General features: G+C 45.2%; 1 protein-coding gene across 1 annotated transcript; it reads left to right on the top strand.

The window, feature by feature from the left end:
• The first annotated feature begins 1,258 nt into the window (after positions 1-1,258).
• On the top strand, positions 1,259-2,407 carry LOC132926041 (uncharacterized). The gene is made up of 2 exons (XM_060990388.1): positions 1,259-1,816; positions 1,934-2,407. Exons 1-2 carry the CDS (start codon positions 1,259-1,261, stop codon positions 2,405-2,407), a joined length of 1,032 nt encoding a protein of 343 aa, XP_060846371.1.
• The last annotated feature ends 16,082 nt before the right edge of the window (positions 2,408-18,489 follow it).

Genomic DNA, 18,489 nt, shown 5'->3' with positions numbered 1-18,489 from the left:
AGTAAATATACAGTATAGTCAGTATAGCTCTTTTTATTTAAAAAAATATTTTAATGTTAATAACCCTTCTAATTACATCTAAATCAAAAAAATATTTAAATCTTCAGGTACACAAATTTATTTTACACCTTTGCATCCTCTTTCTAACTTAATTTTAATTCAAGCACTGCTACAAAATCTCAAAAATGTATTATAAATAAAAATAATAAAATCATAATAGATGATTAAAAACTATGGATACATAGGTCATCGATAATCATACTACTTATTAAAATGATTTTCAATTGGATTGAAGAGTGTTTTTTTTATTATTTATAGTGTAAATATACAATATGTGGACACAGTTAGATCTTAAATAGTTAGGTTTTTATTATTAATTTTATTTGAACTTATATTTTAGGAAGCTGAATCTCTAGAGTATCATTTGCCATCTAATGATGAATTATTCAAACTAAACAAAAATGCTGATATCCTCCAAAAATTAAACGTCATCAAAAAACATCCTATCCAGCCATCATTCTTCAGCAATATCCAACTAGATTTACAAAAGCTCTTTTTTAGAAAAACATCAGATGGCAAAAAAATTTCACGAAAGTGGTTATCAGTCCTCTGTATTGATAATGAACTCAAAGCTTTATACTGTCCGTTTTGTATTGCATTCAGTTCATCTCCTACTACATTTTCTAATGGCTGTAATAATTTTAATCATATCCATGAAGTTGTTAAAATACATGAAGAATCGTTAACACACATGCATTCAGTAGAAGCCTATATTCAATCTTCAAATGATAAATCTGTTGAATTTGGTATTAATAACAATTTAATGGCATTAAAAAAAATTCAAATACAAGATAATATCCATGTTATAAATGAAGTTTTTGAAATAGTTATATAATTTCTTGGTCGTCAAAATTTACCATTTAGAAGTCCTAGAAACTCTGAAAGTCTGTATAAGTGGAACGATGAAGACAATTTAAACAAAGGCAATTTTTTGGAGTTGGTTAAATTTACAGCCAAATGGGAAGCTACATTATACAAACATTTGAATGCGGCTATAAAAAACATCAAACGCAGGAAAGACAATTTCTTGTGGCAGGGGTTCACTTGTAACTTTATTGTCTAAAACTACTGTGAATAAAGTTATTTTATCTATCGTGAAATCGATAAGGGATAGAATTAAATTAGAATTAGGTGAACAAAATTTTAGTTTACAGATTGATAGTACACAAGATGTTGGTGTTGTAGATCAGGCAGCAGTATGCATCCGGTAATTTATGAAGGAGAAGTAAAAGAAAGGTTATTTGCTTTATTAAAAGTTGTCGATTCATCAGGAAATGGCTACTATGATATGTTAAAAAAACTTTTTTCTGAACATTCCATTAATTTTAATCATATTATTGGTGAATCATTTGATGGAGCAGCTAATATGAGAGGGGAATATTCAGGACTACAATCTAAAATTAAAAGTCAAGAAAATCAAAAAAGTGTTTATATATGGTGCTATAGTCATGTGCTTAACTTATGTGTATGTGATACTTGTAAAAGCGTAGAAGCTAAAAAACTGTTTGGATTTTTGAATCGATTATCAACATTTTTTAGTGATTCTTATAAACGTATGCACATATGGTTAAGTGAAATTGATTCAAGTTTGGGGTCTAATAAATTGAAAAAACTTCAAAAAATAGGAGAAAACAATACGCGATGGTGGTCGCGAGAAAAAGCACTGTTTTGGATTTTTGATGGTGATAAATATCTTTTTCCTACAGTTGTAAGTGCTTTGCATCATATTTCTATTTCTAGAAATTTTGAACCTAAAGTTTGTTCAGAAGCAACTTTTTTATTAGATAATTTATGTAATTTTAAAATAATTCTCACAGCTCATATATTTTTGAATATCTTTAAAATTATTGGGCCAACGTCACGTTATCTTCAGACAAGAGGTATGGATTTATTATCAGCTTGGAGTATGATAGATTCTGTTAAACAAGAAATTGGACATTTAACCTCTGACAATATTTTAGAAAATTCTGTACATTTTTCCAACAATATGAATGACTTACTTAATAGTATGAATCTTCCGGATGATTTATTAATACCAAGTACTTTACCTATTACTAGGCAAAGCAGAAAAAAAAGAATGTATGATGAGCTATGTGCAGACGAAACACCAGAGTTACCATTAGACAAGTTCAGACTTGAAACTTATCAAACAATAGTTGATCAGATTAATAATAGTTTAAATGAACGCTTCACCGACAACAACCAATTGATAGCGGATGTTCAATACTTGATACCTAAAAATTTTAAACAAATAGAACAAATGCCAAACACAGCTTTAAAACACTTGGCCAATTTAACAAATTTAGATCACATACAACTTTGCTTAGAACTAAATAATTTTTCTTAAATGTATCCCAAGTTAAAAATGTCTACAACAGAAAGAACTAAACAAATATACTGTCAATTCGATACTGATTCAGATGAAAACACAGATAACGATGAAGAAAATATGAATTATGATGCAGCATTTTCTTGTGAGTAAAATTGTGCTTTTATATTGTTCTATATATAATTTAAAATATTATTTTGACTGAACTTTATGTTGGATTTTAGGTAACAACAAAAACAGCATACATGATACTAACAATTGTTTACAATGTGTATACAAACTTGTATACAATTTAAACACGCATGTCTCGGCTTATACTCAACTATGTGCTTCATATGAGTATTTTCTTACTTTGTCAGTCACCGAAGTCAACTGCGAAAGGACATTCAGCAAACTTAAGCTTGTTAAAACAAGACTCAGAGCCAATATAAGTCAAAATAATTTAGAAGCACTCTTAATTATGAGTGTTGAAAAACAATTACTCAATGAAATTGAAATTTCAAATATCATTGAATATTTAAAAGCTAGTTCTACAGTAATGACCAAAATGTTTTCAATATAAAATTGTCATTTCAGTTTTGTTTTATATAATTTAAGTATTTTCTTAACTATAATAAATAATAATGCATAAATTTGTATGGATTATGATTCTTCTTCTTCATTCTCTGGCATGACTACTCTCTAAGAGATTTTGCTGACATTACTAAACTTTGCCACCTATCTCTATCTATGAATTATATTATATGAAAAAAATTCTTTTGAGTCTAATTGTTGATTATCATGATTTTTAATGTTGAAACTAGACCCATAGTATCAGTACGTAACATAACACACACCAGAGTACGTATTTGACCTTATAACAATTAATTATATTTATTTAAGATTTTTTGGTGGGTGGGGGGGTGTTTATTTTTTGGGGGGCTAATCACCCTTCAGGCCACCTCTATTTGGGCCGGTGATCGTGATTTCCCACTGGGCCGAACACCCTTAGTACGCCTCTGCTCCCCTCCAGCGGATTGTAGAAGTGCTGAATTTAGGAACACTCGATTCCAGCTGCTGACCAACCAGCTTAATTTAGGAACACACGGAATATACTAAACAATATAATATTATATAATATACCATATTGTTCGGGCCAGACAAGAGTAGAGCGCTCCAGCTAGTTGGTTTCGCCATAGAGTCTAGTCTCTGTGATCTTGGCGCGTCTGTGCCGCCGTCGGCGGTCTTCCCGATATACGGTCCTCCATGGGCTATGTATATGTGTGCATGCGTCGTGTTGTTTTCTTGCGACGTGCGTACGCAACGTAATGACGAAAAAACCGTATGGTCATCGTCGCGTTTATTATGGTGCCGTTTAGTGCCTTTGGTCGTCTTTTTACACCGTTACAGATGTTTGACATTGTCGTCTGTTGTATGTAGGCAACCGACGCCTTTACGACCTTTCTTTTAATATACACGTATTTAACGTTGAGTTGTCGCGTTACTTGTAAGCCGTATGATCGCCATCGAAATTGAAACACAGCCCGTAAAATGCCAGTACTTCCGCCAACGTTGACTCAACTACGGCAAACACTGGCTAGCCTTTACTAGCATATCAACTGATGCCCGTAATATACCCGTATTCCGCCAACGTTGGCATAAAGGTTTACACTAGTGCGCTTTCCACTTCAATTTTCAATTCGTCTTGCGTCTCAACATTCAATTCTACTTTCATCAGTTGCATGCCTTTATTGAATGCTATTGACGCATGATTTTTTCTGTTCACACTAGCGACGTCACAAAGCAGTCGTTTTCCAACTTGTTAATAAAAAGCATGTCAGACTCACATGTACTTCTTGGTGTCAGTGCGGCATATTTAATGATTGCGAGTGCAAATAAAAAGCGTAGGAAAAAGCGTTCTTTGTGGGTTAAGAATTATTTAAAAACTCGAAATTTTGGAATTATAGATGATTTGTAATTAGACGAAGATATTTTATTTAGAAACTTTACGCGAATGTCCAGATCAAATTTTTACTCAATATTACAAATAATTGAACCAGAAATAGTAAAACAAAACACTCGTTTTATAGAGTCTGTTCCAGCTAAAATTATGTTGTACATAACATGTAATTATGTTACATAAAAAAGTGGTAAAAATCCATAAAATTCAAGAAAAATCATTAAAAATCGTCATTAACTACATTAAAAAGTGGTAAAAATCCATAAAATTCCTTAAAAAGTCCATAAATGACGTCACTACCTCCATAAAATACCATCAAAAATCATTAAAAATACTCAATTAGTACATTAAAAAGTGGTAAAAATCCATAAAATTCGTGAAAAATCGTTAAAAATCGTCATTAACTACATTAAAAAGTGGTAAAAATCCATAAAATTCGTGAAAAATCATTAAAAATCGTCTTTAATAACACTAAGATATTTAGCAACTGGAGATTTGTTTTCCTCTTTAATGTACCTGTTTAAAGTTTCCAAGCCAATCATATCGACCATGTTGCCCACGGTTTTGAAAGCTATAGTAAATGCTCTACAAGATTATATCAAGGTAAGTAAATGTATCCATAAAATAAAATTTGACAAATTATAAGTAATTACATTTTATTAAATCATGAAATTATTGTTAATATTAATACTTTAGTACGTTTTAAATATTTTCTTATCATAACTAACAATAAGTAGAGCATAGGAAACATTTTAATATTAAATACACATATTACACATAGGTAGGTCTTTTTATTACATTACAAAAATGAGAATAAAAAATGAAAAATGTAGGTAGGCACATTAAATGTCATTATTGGCTGTTCTGAATGATAAATATTCACCGATACGGAACGAGTTGTTCATGTTATCATGTGAAGTCAAGTGATGAACTGTGTTCACTGCAAGATTTGAAGACTCGTCAATTGTAAAAGACTGGCTATAGTCGCGCTGGTCCGCAGTCCGGGGGCGTCTCCGCCAGGTCGGCTTCGGCCGTCCGGGGGCGCACCCTTAGCGCACACGTTGGTACCCGAAAGATGGTGAACTATGCCTGGCCAGGATGAAGTCAGGGGAAACCCTGATGGAGGTCCGCAGCGATTCTGACGTGCAAATCGATCGTCTGAGCTGGGTATAGGGGCGAAAGACTAATCGAACCATCTAGTAGCTGGTTCCATCCGAAGTTTCCCTCAGGATAGCTGGCGCCGATGTGTCCCGCCCGTTCGCGGGCGTACGGACGCCGGTGGGACTCCGCGCTGTACGGCGCGGTAACAACACGCTCGTAACACGGAGGATGTCTCATACGGTAAAGCGAATGATTAGAGGACATTGGGGCCGAAACGACCTCAACCTATTCTCAAACTATAAATGGGTGAGATCGCCGGCTTTACCTGGTACACCGCGTGAACCGCGTGCGAAGCCGGCGACGGAACCCTAGGCGCTTAGTGGGCCATTTTTGGTAAGCAGAACTGGCGCTGCGGGATGAACCGAACGCCGAGTTAAGGCGCCGAAATCGACGCGTATTCAGAGACCATGAAAGGCGTTGGTTGCTGATGACAGCAGGACGGTGGCCATGGAAGTCGGAATCCGCTAAGGAGTGTGTAACAACTCACCTGCCGAAGCAACTAGCTCTGAAAATGGATGGCGCTGGAGCGTCGTGCCTATACTCGGCCGTCGGCGGCATAGTGGGGCCGGTCGTCGCTCGCGGCGGCCGGTCCCGGCAAGCCCCGACGAGTAGGATGGCGCGGCGGTGTGCGTCGAAGGGCAGGTCGCGAGACCGCCTGGAGCCGCCGTCGGTGCAGATCTTGGTGGTAGTAGCAAATACTCGAGAGGGGCCCTCGGGGGCTGCCGTGGAGAAGGGTTTCTTGTGAACAGCCGTTGTCTAAGAGTCAGTCGATCCTAAGCCCGGGGAGAGATCCTCGTACCACGGGCGAAGGCGTTTTCGAATCGCCCATGGGGCGAGAGGGAATCCGGTCCGTATTCCGGAACCCGACGCGGAACCGCTCCCTAGTGTTCGGGGCTCTTTTGTCTCGTCCGGGCGACCGGAATGAACTCGAAGAAGCCGCCGGGGGGTCCGGGAAGAGTTCTCTTTTCTCTGTGAGCGTTGTACGTCCCTGGAATCCTCTAGCCGGGCGATAGGGACGCGAGCGCGAAGAGCACCGCTCGTTGCGGCGGTGTCCGTGACCCCCACGCGGACCTTGAAAATTCGAGAGAGGGCCACGCGGAGTCTTCGCGTCGGTTCGTACCGATATCCGCAGCAGGTCTCCGAGGTGAGCAGCCTCTAGCCGCATAGAATAATGTAGGTAAGGGAAGTCGGCAAAACCGATCCGTAACTTCGGGATAAGGATTGGCTCTGAGGAGCGTGGCGGATCGGGTTCGGGTCGTCGTAGAAGCGTAGGCGGTGCTGGCGACACCCCGGCCGTCGCCCGTGCGCCCGGTCTCCGGACCGGGAGCCTCGAGGCGGTCGCGGGCTCGTCGCCGTCCGCCGACCGTGGAACCACCGAGCTTCGGTCGCTGGCCGCGTCGCGGCCGGCCGTCCGCTCCGGTGTCGGTTCGCCGTCACCGGGCGGTCCGGCCGCCGCGCCGTCGGCCGCGTAGCCGGATCGACCGCCATGTAACGGTCAACTCAGAACTGGCACGGACCAGGGGAATCCGACTGTCTAATTAAAACAAAGCATCGCGATGGCCCGGGACGGGTGTTGACGCGATGTGATTTCTGCCCAGTGCTCTGAATGTCAACGTGAAGAAATTCAAGCAAGCGCGGGTAAACGGCAGGAGTAACTATGACTCTTTTAAGGTAGCCAAATGCCTCGTCATCTAATTAGTGACGCGCATGAATGGATTAACGAGATTCTCACTGTCCCTATCTACTAGTGCCGTTTCGACAGCGGCGTAGTGCGGACGTGTGTTCTCCACGTTACTCGAGCTCCGCGCAGCGCGCTCTTGCGGAATTTTACGGCATGTGAGTTAACTTCGTCAGTTCGTGTGCGTTTTTTCTAAAAAGTGCGTTCCTTTGTGCAGTTAAGTGTTTCGAACGTTTTAAAGTGTACCTCGTGCAGCTCCGTCGAAAACCTTTGCGTAAGTCCTAGTTCTTAGATTTCCCCGTGTTAATAGATAGGCCCTAACCCGATTGTGGTGGGGATTTCTCAAACACGTGTAAGGCAAGTCTGAGTTCGCCGACCTGCTCTTCCGGTGACCTACTTACCGGACTTAGCGAATTTGTGCGAATTGAAATTTTTGCGGAACCGCGTTTTTGGGTGAAATACCGTGTTTTCGTGGAAACTCGGGACTTAACTCATTTGCTGTTTCCGAAAAAGACGTGTCGCATATCCACTATTCGGCCAAAAATCGGTGAGTACTTTAAGTCTAATTTTACGTTTCTAGGTAAAGCCTAAGCGGACTTATATTGATTTAAGAGCGTTTTTATTACCCGCTAAGTACCAGGGTCCCATCCGGTGTATGCGTCGCCGGAGCGCCGCCCGGGACTTAGAATAATTTTCATCGCGTCAAATATACTTACACGGTAAAACCAGGTGTCTACCCGACGATCGCCGGGTAATCCGGTTTGGCGACCGTGTAAGTCGGTTTTAAGGACTTTTCGAAAAGTCATAACTCCTAGGCAATACACAAGATACGTTTGCGGTTCAGCTTTTTGTCTTCGTACTAAGTGCGCCTTTCAAAGGCCGCATAGTCGTATTTTCAAACGGCCGTATCTCGGCCAATATTGGTCCGAGGGACACCGGACTTCAAGCAACATCCTTGACACAGTAAAGGGCATAACATACCAAAAATTACCCCCCCCCAAAATTTCCACCCCTCAGTTTTTGAGTGGCCGTAACTCCCTCAATTTTCAACTTAGAGGGCTGGAACAAAGTGCGTTCGTTTTGGTTTAAGATACACAAAAATGCCCCCCCAAGGGATTTTTGAATAAGGGACATAAAAATTTTAATTGCAACAGAGTTTTCCAATACTCGTTACAGCTAGTCCTGATCATCACCTCAAGCAATTGGGTGATTTTCAAGCGTTTTTCAATAAAATCCCTTTAAGGGATTTTCCAAATAAGGGACATAAAGTTACTCTTTTCCGCCACCAATAATGGCAGGAAGGGGTAATGAGGTCCAGGAAGGCAATCAGGAGAATATCGGCATGAGGGACCTAAATCCCCGTAGATCTTTCTCGTCATCTTCTCTGAGGAGGGAGCTTGGGTCTACGCACTTTGATTCCCTCACATCCCTTAACAGTAACACGGAGAGCGCGCAACATGCGGCTGCTATTAACGTGCCGGGGACTTCAAGGTCAAGGAGACAAGTATTGGAGGACATCGAAGAGGAAAATAAAAATATCTTGGAAAATAAGAAGGGGAAAAGGAACGACCCATTTAATTGGGGGGAAGTAGGGAATGAACTAGCAACCAGGGTCAAGGAAGAATATAAGAGAGCAAGGGAAAATCGAGAACAACAAATCGCCGAATGGGAGAATAGGAACAGAAGCATTAGAAGGAGTACTCCGGATCTTTCCAAGGATTCAAACGACCCTTTCTTCACGTTCGGAGATTCTACCAAGAAAGACAAAACTACAGGTAACCCGGCTCTAGAGTCAATCAAGGAAGCAAAAAGGAAAAGGATGGAGAAAGAAATAAAGAGAAAGGATATGGAAAATGAAAAGTGCCGACTCTACGCCTTAGCCAAGGAAGAGAGGAGGCTCAGGGAAGAGGATATGTATCCTCCTCCACCTTACAACATGTATGCTCACTTCATTCCGGATAGCATGTATGAGGAGTTACAATTGAAGAGGCTTTTGCACGGCTTGTACACAACTTCGGATCCAGAGGATACCAGGAGAAGAAAAAGGGTATATCCCATTCTACCGGAGGAGGACTATTCCTACGTACAGACCCAGGATCTTAGACACTGGATCAATGACGAAGTGTCAAGGGAGAGGCGTTCAGAGGAAAAAGTATCCGGTGTAGATGACAGTATAAGAAAAAGGCCACAAATGCCTACTCCAAGAGCAAGGGATAGAATTGGAGAAGATTTATCAAGCTCGGACGATGAACCGTTAAAAACATACAGCATACAAAGACGACCGATGAGACTCAGGGGAGGGAAAAGCAGTGACAGTGATATGTCAATCACCAGTGATGGGGAACTGCCACCAAACATGAGGATGACACCAAGTGGAATGCTAGTAAGAAAACGAGCGGAGAAAACACCGGAAAAGCAAGCAAATAACGATACAGATTTAGCAGTAAGGAAAAAAATGAAGGAGAACGAAGAACAACAAGCTAAAACCCTCTCGGCGGAAAATCCGATTAGTCCGGGTATAGGGGAGAATTTAGCGAAGGAATTTAAGACTATGGCGGTTAGACTTGGTGCCAAACTGAGTGAGATAGTAATTTCAGAAGTGGCCAAGAAGAAGATCTCTATGTCTGTCTCGAGAGACATCCATGCAGTGAATGAAGCATACCAAGAGCTAGTCACCGACTTGGTTATGGAGAACGCAATTCTTCTCGGAAGACTTTGGGAGGCAAGGGCTTCGGAGGAAACGGAAAAAATGAGCAAGACTAAAATAGAGAAAACAGTAAAGGAGAAAGTCAACACCGAACAACAAGGTTCTTCCATTGAAGTACCAGTCGCCAAAGGACAAGAAGTTTCTAGGAACAGACGACGCAAGAACGCGCTGAAAGCCAAAAAACAGGTAAGAATTGCTGATGGTGCCGGCAGAACGGACACAGAGATGACGTCAGATGCTGCTACAGATGCGGAATTCGTGGAGGTTAAAACGAAAAAGAAAAAGAACCCGAAGAGGAAAGGAGACTCCGGGCCTAGTGGAGAAGACACTGACGCCTCTACGGGACGGAAATCTAGGAAACAAAAACTAGAAGGCCTGAAGAATCAAGCGCCCCAAAGGGTTTTCGTGGTCGATGTTGGAGACGACATGAACAATACAAAGAAAACAATTTGGGCTGACATAGTTAAAAAGAATGGAGCGCCAAAGATAACGAGACAGACGGTTACTACCAAAGGAGACAAAAAGGAACTACAAATAGTGGCGGCTGACGAGGCCACATACAAGGCATTAAAATCGATAACGGAAGAGCGAACGGATGTTCAACTGAAACCCGCAAAATGGCCTATGCTTATGATCTACGATGTAGACATATCTCTATTACCGGGCGAGATAGCAAGAAACATCTTAGCGCAGAACACCAGTCTGGGTAGTTTAGTCGAAGAAGCGGCCACGGACAAGATCAGGCCGATTTTCAGACGTGGTCCGAGGGAAAAGGATACGGTTTGGTGGGTCTGCGAAGTCAGACCGGATATACACAGCATGCTCCTTAAGGCAGGCAGGGTGTACTTGGGCATGTCTAATTGCAGGGTGTCGGAGTATTTCGACTTCCAGCAATGCTTTAGGTGCCTTAAGTACGGTCACCGGGAAGTTTTCTGCAAGGAAACGACTCCGACATGCACACACTGTGGGGAAAAGGGACATAAAGATACGGTCTGTGCGAAGAAACAGGATTCTCCTAAATGTGCGAACTGTGGTGGAAACCACGTCGCACACTCTAAATTCTGTAGGGAGAGAAACAAGGCAATAGACAACGCTGTCAGGAAAACGGACTATAAAGATCCAACATGCCAACAACAATAAATCGACGAAATCAAATCAGGATAGTGCAGCTAAACATGAATGGTCAGTTTATGGTAGCGGAACAACTTAGGGAGTACTGTATTCAAAATAACATCGATTTAGCCCTGGTCCAAGAGCCGCCCACTAGAGGTGCTCGAATTCCAGGTCTAGATCACAACCCTATCAGGACGATCGTGGGATCGGACTCGAGGTCCGGCTCCGCTATTGTCGTATTTAACCCTGACATAGAGGTATTAAGAATAGACTCCCTATCGGAAACGAATTTCACGGTCGTATCGGTCAAACAGAAAAACCAGAAATCCATCAACTTTGTTTCGGCATACTTTAAATTTAGTATACCAATACTTAATAAGATAACTAAACTGAGAAACATTCTAGCTTCGCTCAGGACGGACACGGTAATTGGGATGGACAGCAATGCCCATTCCGATTTATGGTTTAGTCCTGGCTATAATAACACAGGCAGAGCTAAAGGCAGAAAGATAGAAGACATGATAAGAGACACATTGCTTGTCGTTCACAATACAGCTAACAAACCAAATACTTATGCAAGAACAGAGATGGGCACATCTAATATAGATGTTACCCTCTCGACTGGTGATCTTGAACATAACGTAAGGAATTGGAATGTTATCACGGAAGTGACGGACAGTGATCACAGGTTAATTAGATTTGACGTCCTGGCGAATTACGACGAGGTGAGAGCCGAATCACGCGAGAGAAAACGTTTCAACGTCTCGAAAGCGGATTGGGACTCTTTCAAGCTTCATCTAGCAATGAACATGACAGAGGAACACGGGGAAGGCTCAATAGATGAAATGGCGCTTTCAATAGTGGATTCACTAACGAGAGCTGCTATATCATCTATACCGCTTAATGGCGAATCCAGGCGGAAGAAACTACCTCCGTGGTGGTCTTCCGACCTGACGGTGTCAAGCAGAACGATCAACAACTTTAGAAAGACAAAACAATATAAGACAACGGACAGGGAAGAATACAGGAGATTAAGGAATGACCATCTTAGCCTAATCAGGAGAAGACGTTTCGATCAATGGAAGGCATTCTGCAACAGTGCAAATGTTAATCCTTGGGGAAACGTCTACAAATGGGCTAAGAAAGGAAGCAAATTAAATGAAGTGCAAACTTCACTTAAGAAAGCGGATGGACATTTTACGAAAACGACAATGGAAACGGCAAACCTTCTGCTGGACACACTCATACCCCATGATGGAAGTGAGGTTGTCCTGACAGGAGGTCATGTCAACCAGTTTCGTGAAACAAACCTAACAACAGAGGAGGTGAAGGAAGCAATCTGGCGAGTGGGTCCCAACAAAGCTCCTGGCTGTGATGGCCTAACGGCAGCCATAATCAGGAAAGCGTGGCCTGTCATAAAACTGCAGCTTACGCGTCTCTACAGAAGGTGCCTGGAAAATTCGTTTTTCCCAGGCTGCTGGAAGGATGCGGAAGTTGTAGTCTTGTTGAAAGGATGCGATAAAGATCGTACGGAGCCCAAGTCCTATAGGCCAGTGAGTCTATTGCCGACGTTGGGAAAAATACTAGAGACGCTCACAATAACGAGACTTAAGGCTGAGATTTCGAGGAACCTCTCCACGGATCAACACGGGTTCACACAGTACAAGTCGACGCTTAGTGCCATGAACTCCCTGTTTGATTGGACGGATAACAGGAAGGAAAAATTAGTCGTCGGAGTCTTTCTGGACATTTCGGGTGCTTTTGACAACTTGAAATGGGATGTCCTCTTCAATGACCTCACTAGTCTTGAAGCAAGTTCCCATTCCATCGAGATGATTAAAAGCTATCTGGAATGCCGGAAAGCCCATATTACTATCGGAAAGTCAACAGCGAGCTGCACGCTTAGCAAGGGGTGTCCTCAAGGCTCACAACTAGGACCTATATTATGGAACGTGTCTATGGATAAAGTGTTGAAATTACATCTTTCAGATAAAATGAAAATGGTGGCGTACGCGGACGATCTTGCCATCGTAACCGCGGCGACTAACATCAAGATCGCCAAGGAAAGGATTTCACACCTACTCGACAGAGTAATAGAATGGGCTGATGACAGAGGATTAAAGTTCTCTAGTCAAAAAACCCAAGTGATTACTCTCAAAGGTGGTGTGAAACCCGGGTACACCATTCGTTTCGGGAACGATCTGGTCATCTCGAGGAGCCCAGTAAAGTACCTTGGCGTCCAAGTCGACTACAAAAGGAACTTTTGGGACCACCTACTGGAAACATCAGCCAAGTCTGAGAGTATGTACAGTAGGATGAGATCCGCTACTTCGGCCAACTGGGGCATTAATCAAACGACATCGAGAGTAATTTATAAGGCAGTCTTTGTTCCTCGTCTTAGCTACGCGGTCTCCATTTGGGAGAAGGCGCTGCTAACGGGGAAAGCCATCAAAAGACTGGGCAGCAAACAAAGAAGGGCATTGCTGTCGGTGACAGGTGCGTACAAAACCACCTCTACCGACGCCTTGCAGGTAGCTGCGGGATGCCTACCACTGGATCTGGAACTGAGATTGCAATCAGTGAAGGAGAAGGTGAGGCTCGGGAAAGAACAATCGGATAAAATACAAGAGGAGCATGAGGAAATATTACTAATTTGGCAAGATAGATGGACGAATACTAACAAAGGCAGATGGACATATGAGTGGTTCCCTGATGTGAAGACCAGATATTGGATGGATATAGAGCTCGACCATTTCTCCATGCAGTTTATCACGGGACACGGGGACTTTAACGAAAAGCTTCACGGCTTCAAGTTAAAAGAATCCCCTGTGTGTAGCTGCGGAGAACTTGAAACGGCGAGACATGTACTGTTTTATTGTCCGAGGACAGAAGAATACAGAGAAAGACTTAAGGAGACCGTAACGAGAGATGGTACACCGTGGACGGAGGAGGTAAAACTCTTTGTTCGTTCGAGAGCTAGCTTTGAAGCGCTGCGGCGTTTTGCCAAGCAGGCCCTTACGAACAGATCAGATAGGTAAGCGCAGGCTCGCGGACTTTGTGCATTATGGAGACATAATGCAACAAAGTCCACAACCCTGGTGTCGGGGAATAGAATACGACACCGGTGACTTCCGGCCTATCGTAAGAGGCGATTAACGGGGAGATGAGGGTTTGATGGTACCCAGGGAAACCGAAACCATCCAGGGTAATAGGCACCCTGTTGGGGAGGGGGACCCATGATCCCTGATCAATATCCCCCGTCAAGGCCGACCACTAGCCGGTTTTTCGGAGCTAGAATAGTGGTAGAGACGATAGGTCAGCTATCGTCTCGGGTTGGTTCATCTGACACCAACGGTAAAATTAAGTTGGTACTACGGGAGAGGGGAGCCCCACTGTAGCTGACACGGTTCGCCATGCCAGGGACAGTGCCCCTCAAGGTTGAGGAGCCTACCTCGGCTGAAACGTAGTGGCTGTGGCATGAGTAATCGCTAGATAGTACAAAACCGACGACCCAACGGGAAGGAAGCCCCGAAAGGCTGACTTCTAATCGGGTACGGTCACAGGCCGGTGCTCGTGTTCCATACATTGAAGACGTGCGGGAGGGGTAAAATCCGACCGTAGTCGTACGTATCCCTTGAATAGCCCTAGGCTAAGGTAAGGTATACGGACGTAGGCGAAAGCCTCCAAAACCTGGACTACTCTCTGTCCCTATCTACTTAAATAAATCGGTTTTGGGACATGACGGTTTTGTGACATTGCTAGTAGGAAAGTAGTTGACGAACTAAAAACCACTAGCCCTACGGCTAGCCATTTAGGCCAAGGGCTGCCGGTCCCCTTTTAATTATAATAACCCGAGCGGCAGGGAACTTGGAGACCATGGTCCGGGCGTCGGACCCACCTTCTCCGCGGGGTGGGTTGCTCTCCGTCCCATCGTGTCTTAGTAGGAGTCGGCGATGGAACTCCACTGAGTGCCCGCATATCAGCCGACCTGGAATGACTGGAGTAAGATGCGCTTGTGAGCTGCCTTTGATTCCTTGGCGGACGGCGTGCGCCGGTGGTTGATCTCCCCGTAGGCACACCGCCCAAAGGACCTGTCGCCTCGGGCAGACCAAGAGAGAGAGGGTGGGACTCTCGTAGCAAATAGATCACACATGGGGGCGGAAGGCCGAGCGCTGCTGGATGGGGACCCGCCCATGGACGGGGACCACCCTCACCGCTGCGGGACCAACTCTCGCCCCAAACCATTAGTCCTGCCGACAGTTAGCTGGAGCTGGAATTTGTGAAGCCAGCAAAGACTAGCTGAAGGAGGAGAGGTGGCCTGTGGCGGGGCCGACTCCATCTGATGGAGAAGACCAGCCCAGGCCGTGACTCGTCTCAAGGGAGACACCGGTAGCACAAATTCTTGGTGGGTACGATCGGAGCTCCACGTGGGAGTCCCCCGGTCAGACACACCAAGAAATCCTAAGATGCGAACCACTGGCTCATCCGCAATGAATCCACGGACAACCGAACGACTATAGGTTGCCCAGGTGCTAGTCACAAGGAGAAAAGTTGCGGATGAAAGCCAGTGGGAAACAACTTAGCTTGAACGCACTGACCTAAAGGTCCGCTATCGGGCCGATGGCGTCATAACTCACAATTCGAAGCCGATAAGCCTTAGAACCGTTTGGTGACCGGGGGGCACCTTGAACATCCCCGGGAGCACGGCTTTGTCTTAGCCTAGGCCCGTCATTCCGACTTGAGCCTCTGACCGTGGGCGGGGCAAAATGACAACCTCCAACGGAAGAACTCGCTGGAATGACATGGAGCGCACGTCCCCGGGCGGGGTGAAGGCCGGGATGCCGGGCCGAAGCATACACGGCAGGCGGCCTGACTACGGACCAGGGGTCCTTTGGGATCCAGGGGTCGGTATGACAGCAAACCTACCGGAGAAAAACTCGCGAAACCGATGTCGCGGCGCTCGGGTAGATCACGCTGAGTAATCGGCTGGCTGATCTCCCCGACCGCGGCGGCCCGGGGAAACGAGGGCTTCTGACGGAGTTGGTTCTTAAACTCCGGGTACTAGGTACCATAAAAAGGTAAAATCGACCCATACGGCCAGGATGGGCTCCCTGAATCGACAGTTATGCGGACGATCATGGTCCCTAGGATCGTCGGCAGCCGTTGATTGACCGCCGAATGAACGGGCTGGATTTTTCCTTCCGGACAAAGCCGGGGGAACGGATTTCGACTGACTAATGATCGGCGACGGATTCGCTCTCTTAAGAACTATTGAAATGACAAGGCATTTATGCGGGTGTCCGTAAGGGTCCGTACGCCCGGACACCCGTTTGCCTGCCCTTCTTCGGTTGTACTGGGACTGATGAGGGGCAACTAGCCGGTGCTCTGGACACCGGCAGGCGGGCTTCCAGTGGAAGGAAGCTACGGTCGGGCGCGTGGCTCCGGTCCGCGCCCGACTAGAGTTGGCACTCCGCTCCAAGACTCTGGCGTCTTTCGAGGTGGCGATAGACCTCGGACCGCTACCCGGGTTTATGGGGAGTTCGGTGACTTGGTCGACACCGTCCTATACAGACCACCTATGATTGATGCAGAAAATAACAGAGACACCCATGGGGAGAATCTCGGATTTTGGGTCTCCCCTTTTTGCGTCGTTCCTAGGAACAGAATCGGTGCTGAGCGGCCCGATGGACATTTGCTGCTCTAATGGTGGCGCTATCGCTACCCCGGTCAGCGATACCGCGACTGTGAAAACCTCGGCCTCAAAGGCCAGGAGAAAGAAAAAGCGGAGTCTTAAAAGACGAAAACTCGCCCGTATTCGAAAGGTCAAAGCCGGAGCGAATGCCCCGTGCGATGTAAACTCCAAATCGACCATTCTCGGTGACCTGGTTACGGACATTGTGACTAACAGCTCTGATGGCGCCTTCGTACACACGCCAGCTTGCAACGAGCCTGATGTTATGCAAGGAACGGCAGGACCGTCTGGTTGCACCACCAGACATGGAAATGACAGTCTTGCCCGGACGATCGGCTCTCAACCACCTGACACGCCAATTAAAATCCTTCAAATTAATGCTGCGAGGTCGCAGACCGTAATGCATGAAATAGACGAATTATTGGTAACGTTAAAAACGGACATTGTTCTCATACAAGAACCAGCGACCGATGGAAATGGGGTCTATCTGCTGGACAGATTTCCCCTGAGGGTGATAGCGACGACTGGGCGTCCCAGTGCCGCCATAGTGGTCGTGAACCCTAACATCGGAGTCCTGGCCCTTCGTCAGCTCTGTACCAAACATATGGCCGTGGCCACGCTTACCATAGAGCATTTCAGCGTTACGCTAATATCGACATATTTTCAATTTGCCGATCCCACCCAGATACACGTCGACGCATTGGATTCCGTCCTAGACGAAATCAGCGGCGCCGTGCTTATCTGCGCGGATGCGAACGCACGGTCGACGGCCTGGCACGACACGGTCTCGGATGACCGCGGAGACATAGTGTTGGACCTAATAAGCCGAAGAGGCCTCAAAGTTATGAATGAGCCGGGCATGCCTATGACGTTTAGGAACAGGGGTGCAGCCAACCTGGACATCACACTCGCATCGCCATGGGCGGCGCGTAGGGTGGTGGACTGGACGGTATCACCGGACCTTACATCAAGCGATCACGCGGTGATTGGCTTCAGCCTTTTAAGGCGACCGAGAGTCCTTCCGCCCACGAGTAATGTCGTGCGGAAACGCTATGTACTAAGGAACACCAACTGGATTGAATTCAGAAAGACATTGAGACGCCTTAGAGATGCGCGGGCGATTGAACTCACATCCCCAGATGTAGACACTTGTGCGAATGCACTCATGTCAATACTTGAAACGGCATGCGACTCCCACATGAATCAAGCCAAGGTCGGCAGGCTTAAACCGCCTCTCTGGTGGTCCCACGACTTAGATCGGGGACTTGCAAACATAAGGCGCTGGAAAGTGAGAGCAAGAACGGAACGAAATCCGTTCAAAAAGAGAGCCATTAGAAGGAGATACCAAATCCTTAAAAGAAAGCATAACAGAAATTGCTTTAAAGCAAGACGGAAATCCTGGAGGGACTTCGTGACAGATTCAGGAAATAACGAACCCTGGGGACCCGTCTTTAAATGGCTAAAATCAGGTGGGAAGCGCCCATCTGAAACAATTCCAGCGTCCATACGAAAAATAGATGGTTCGTATACTAGTACGCTTAGGGAGACCGGTGAAAGACTACTTGAACAGCTGGTCCCTGAGGATAGCTGTACGAACGAGTCGGCCGAACAGATGGCCACTCGAAGAGAGTCCGGGGTTCTTGTGGGCAGATTCGCATTACCGGACCCTGGAATAAATGTGAGCGCCGACCCAATCGCACGATGCGACACCGACGAGGTACGTGCGGCCATATGGCGCATGAAAACTAGTAAAGCCGCAGGACTGGACGGAATAAAAGCAGGTATACTAAGACATGCCTGGCCAGTCCTG

Source organism: Rhopalosiphum padi, chromosome 3 (assembly GCF_020882245.1).
Source record: "Rhopalosiphum padi isolate XX-2018 chromosome 3, ASM2088224v1, whole genome shotgun sequence".
NCBI classification, from domain to species: Eukaryota; Metazoa; Arthropoda; class Insecta; order Hemiptera; family Aphididae; genus Rhopalosiphum; species Rhopalosiphum padi.
Note: the sequence above shows the minus strand (reverse complement) of the source record. Positions and strands in the feature narration are given on the sequence as shown.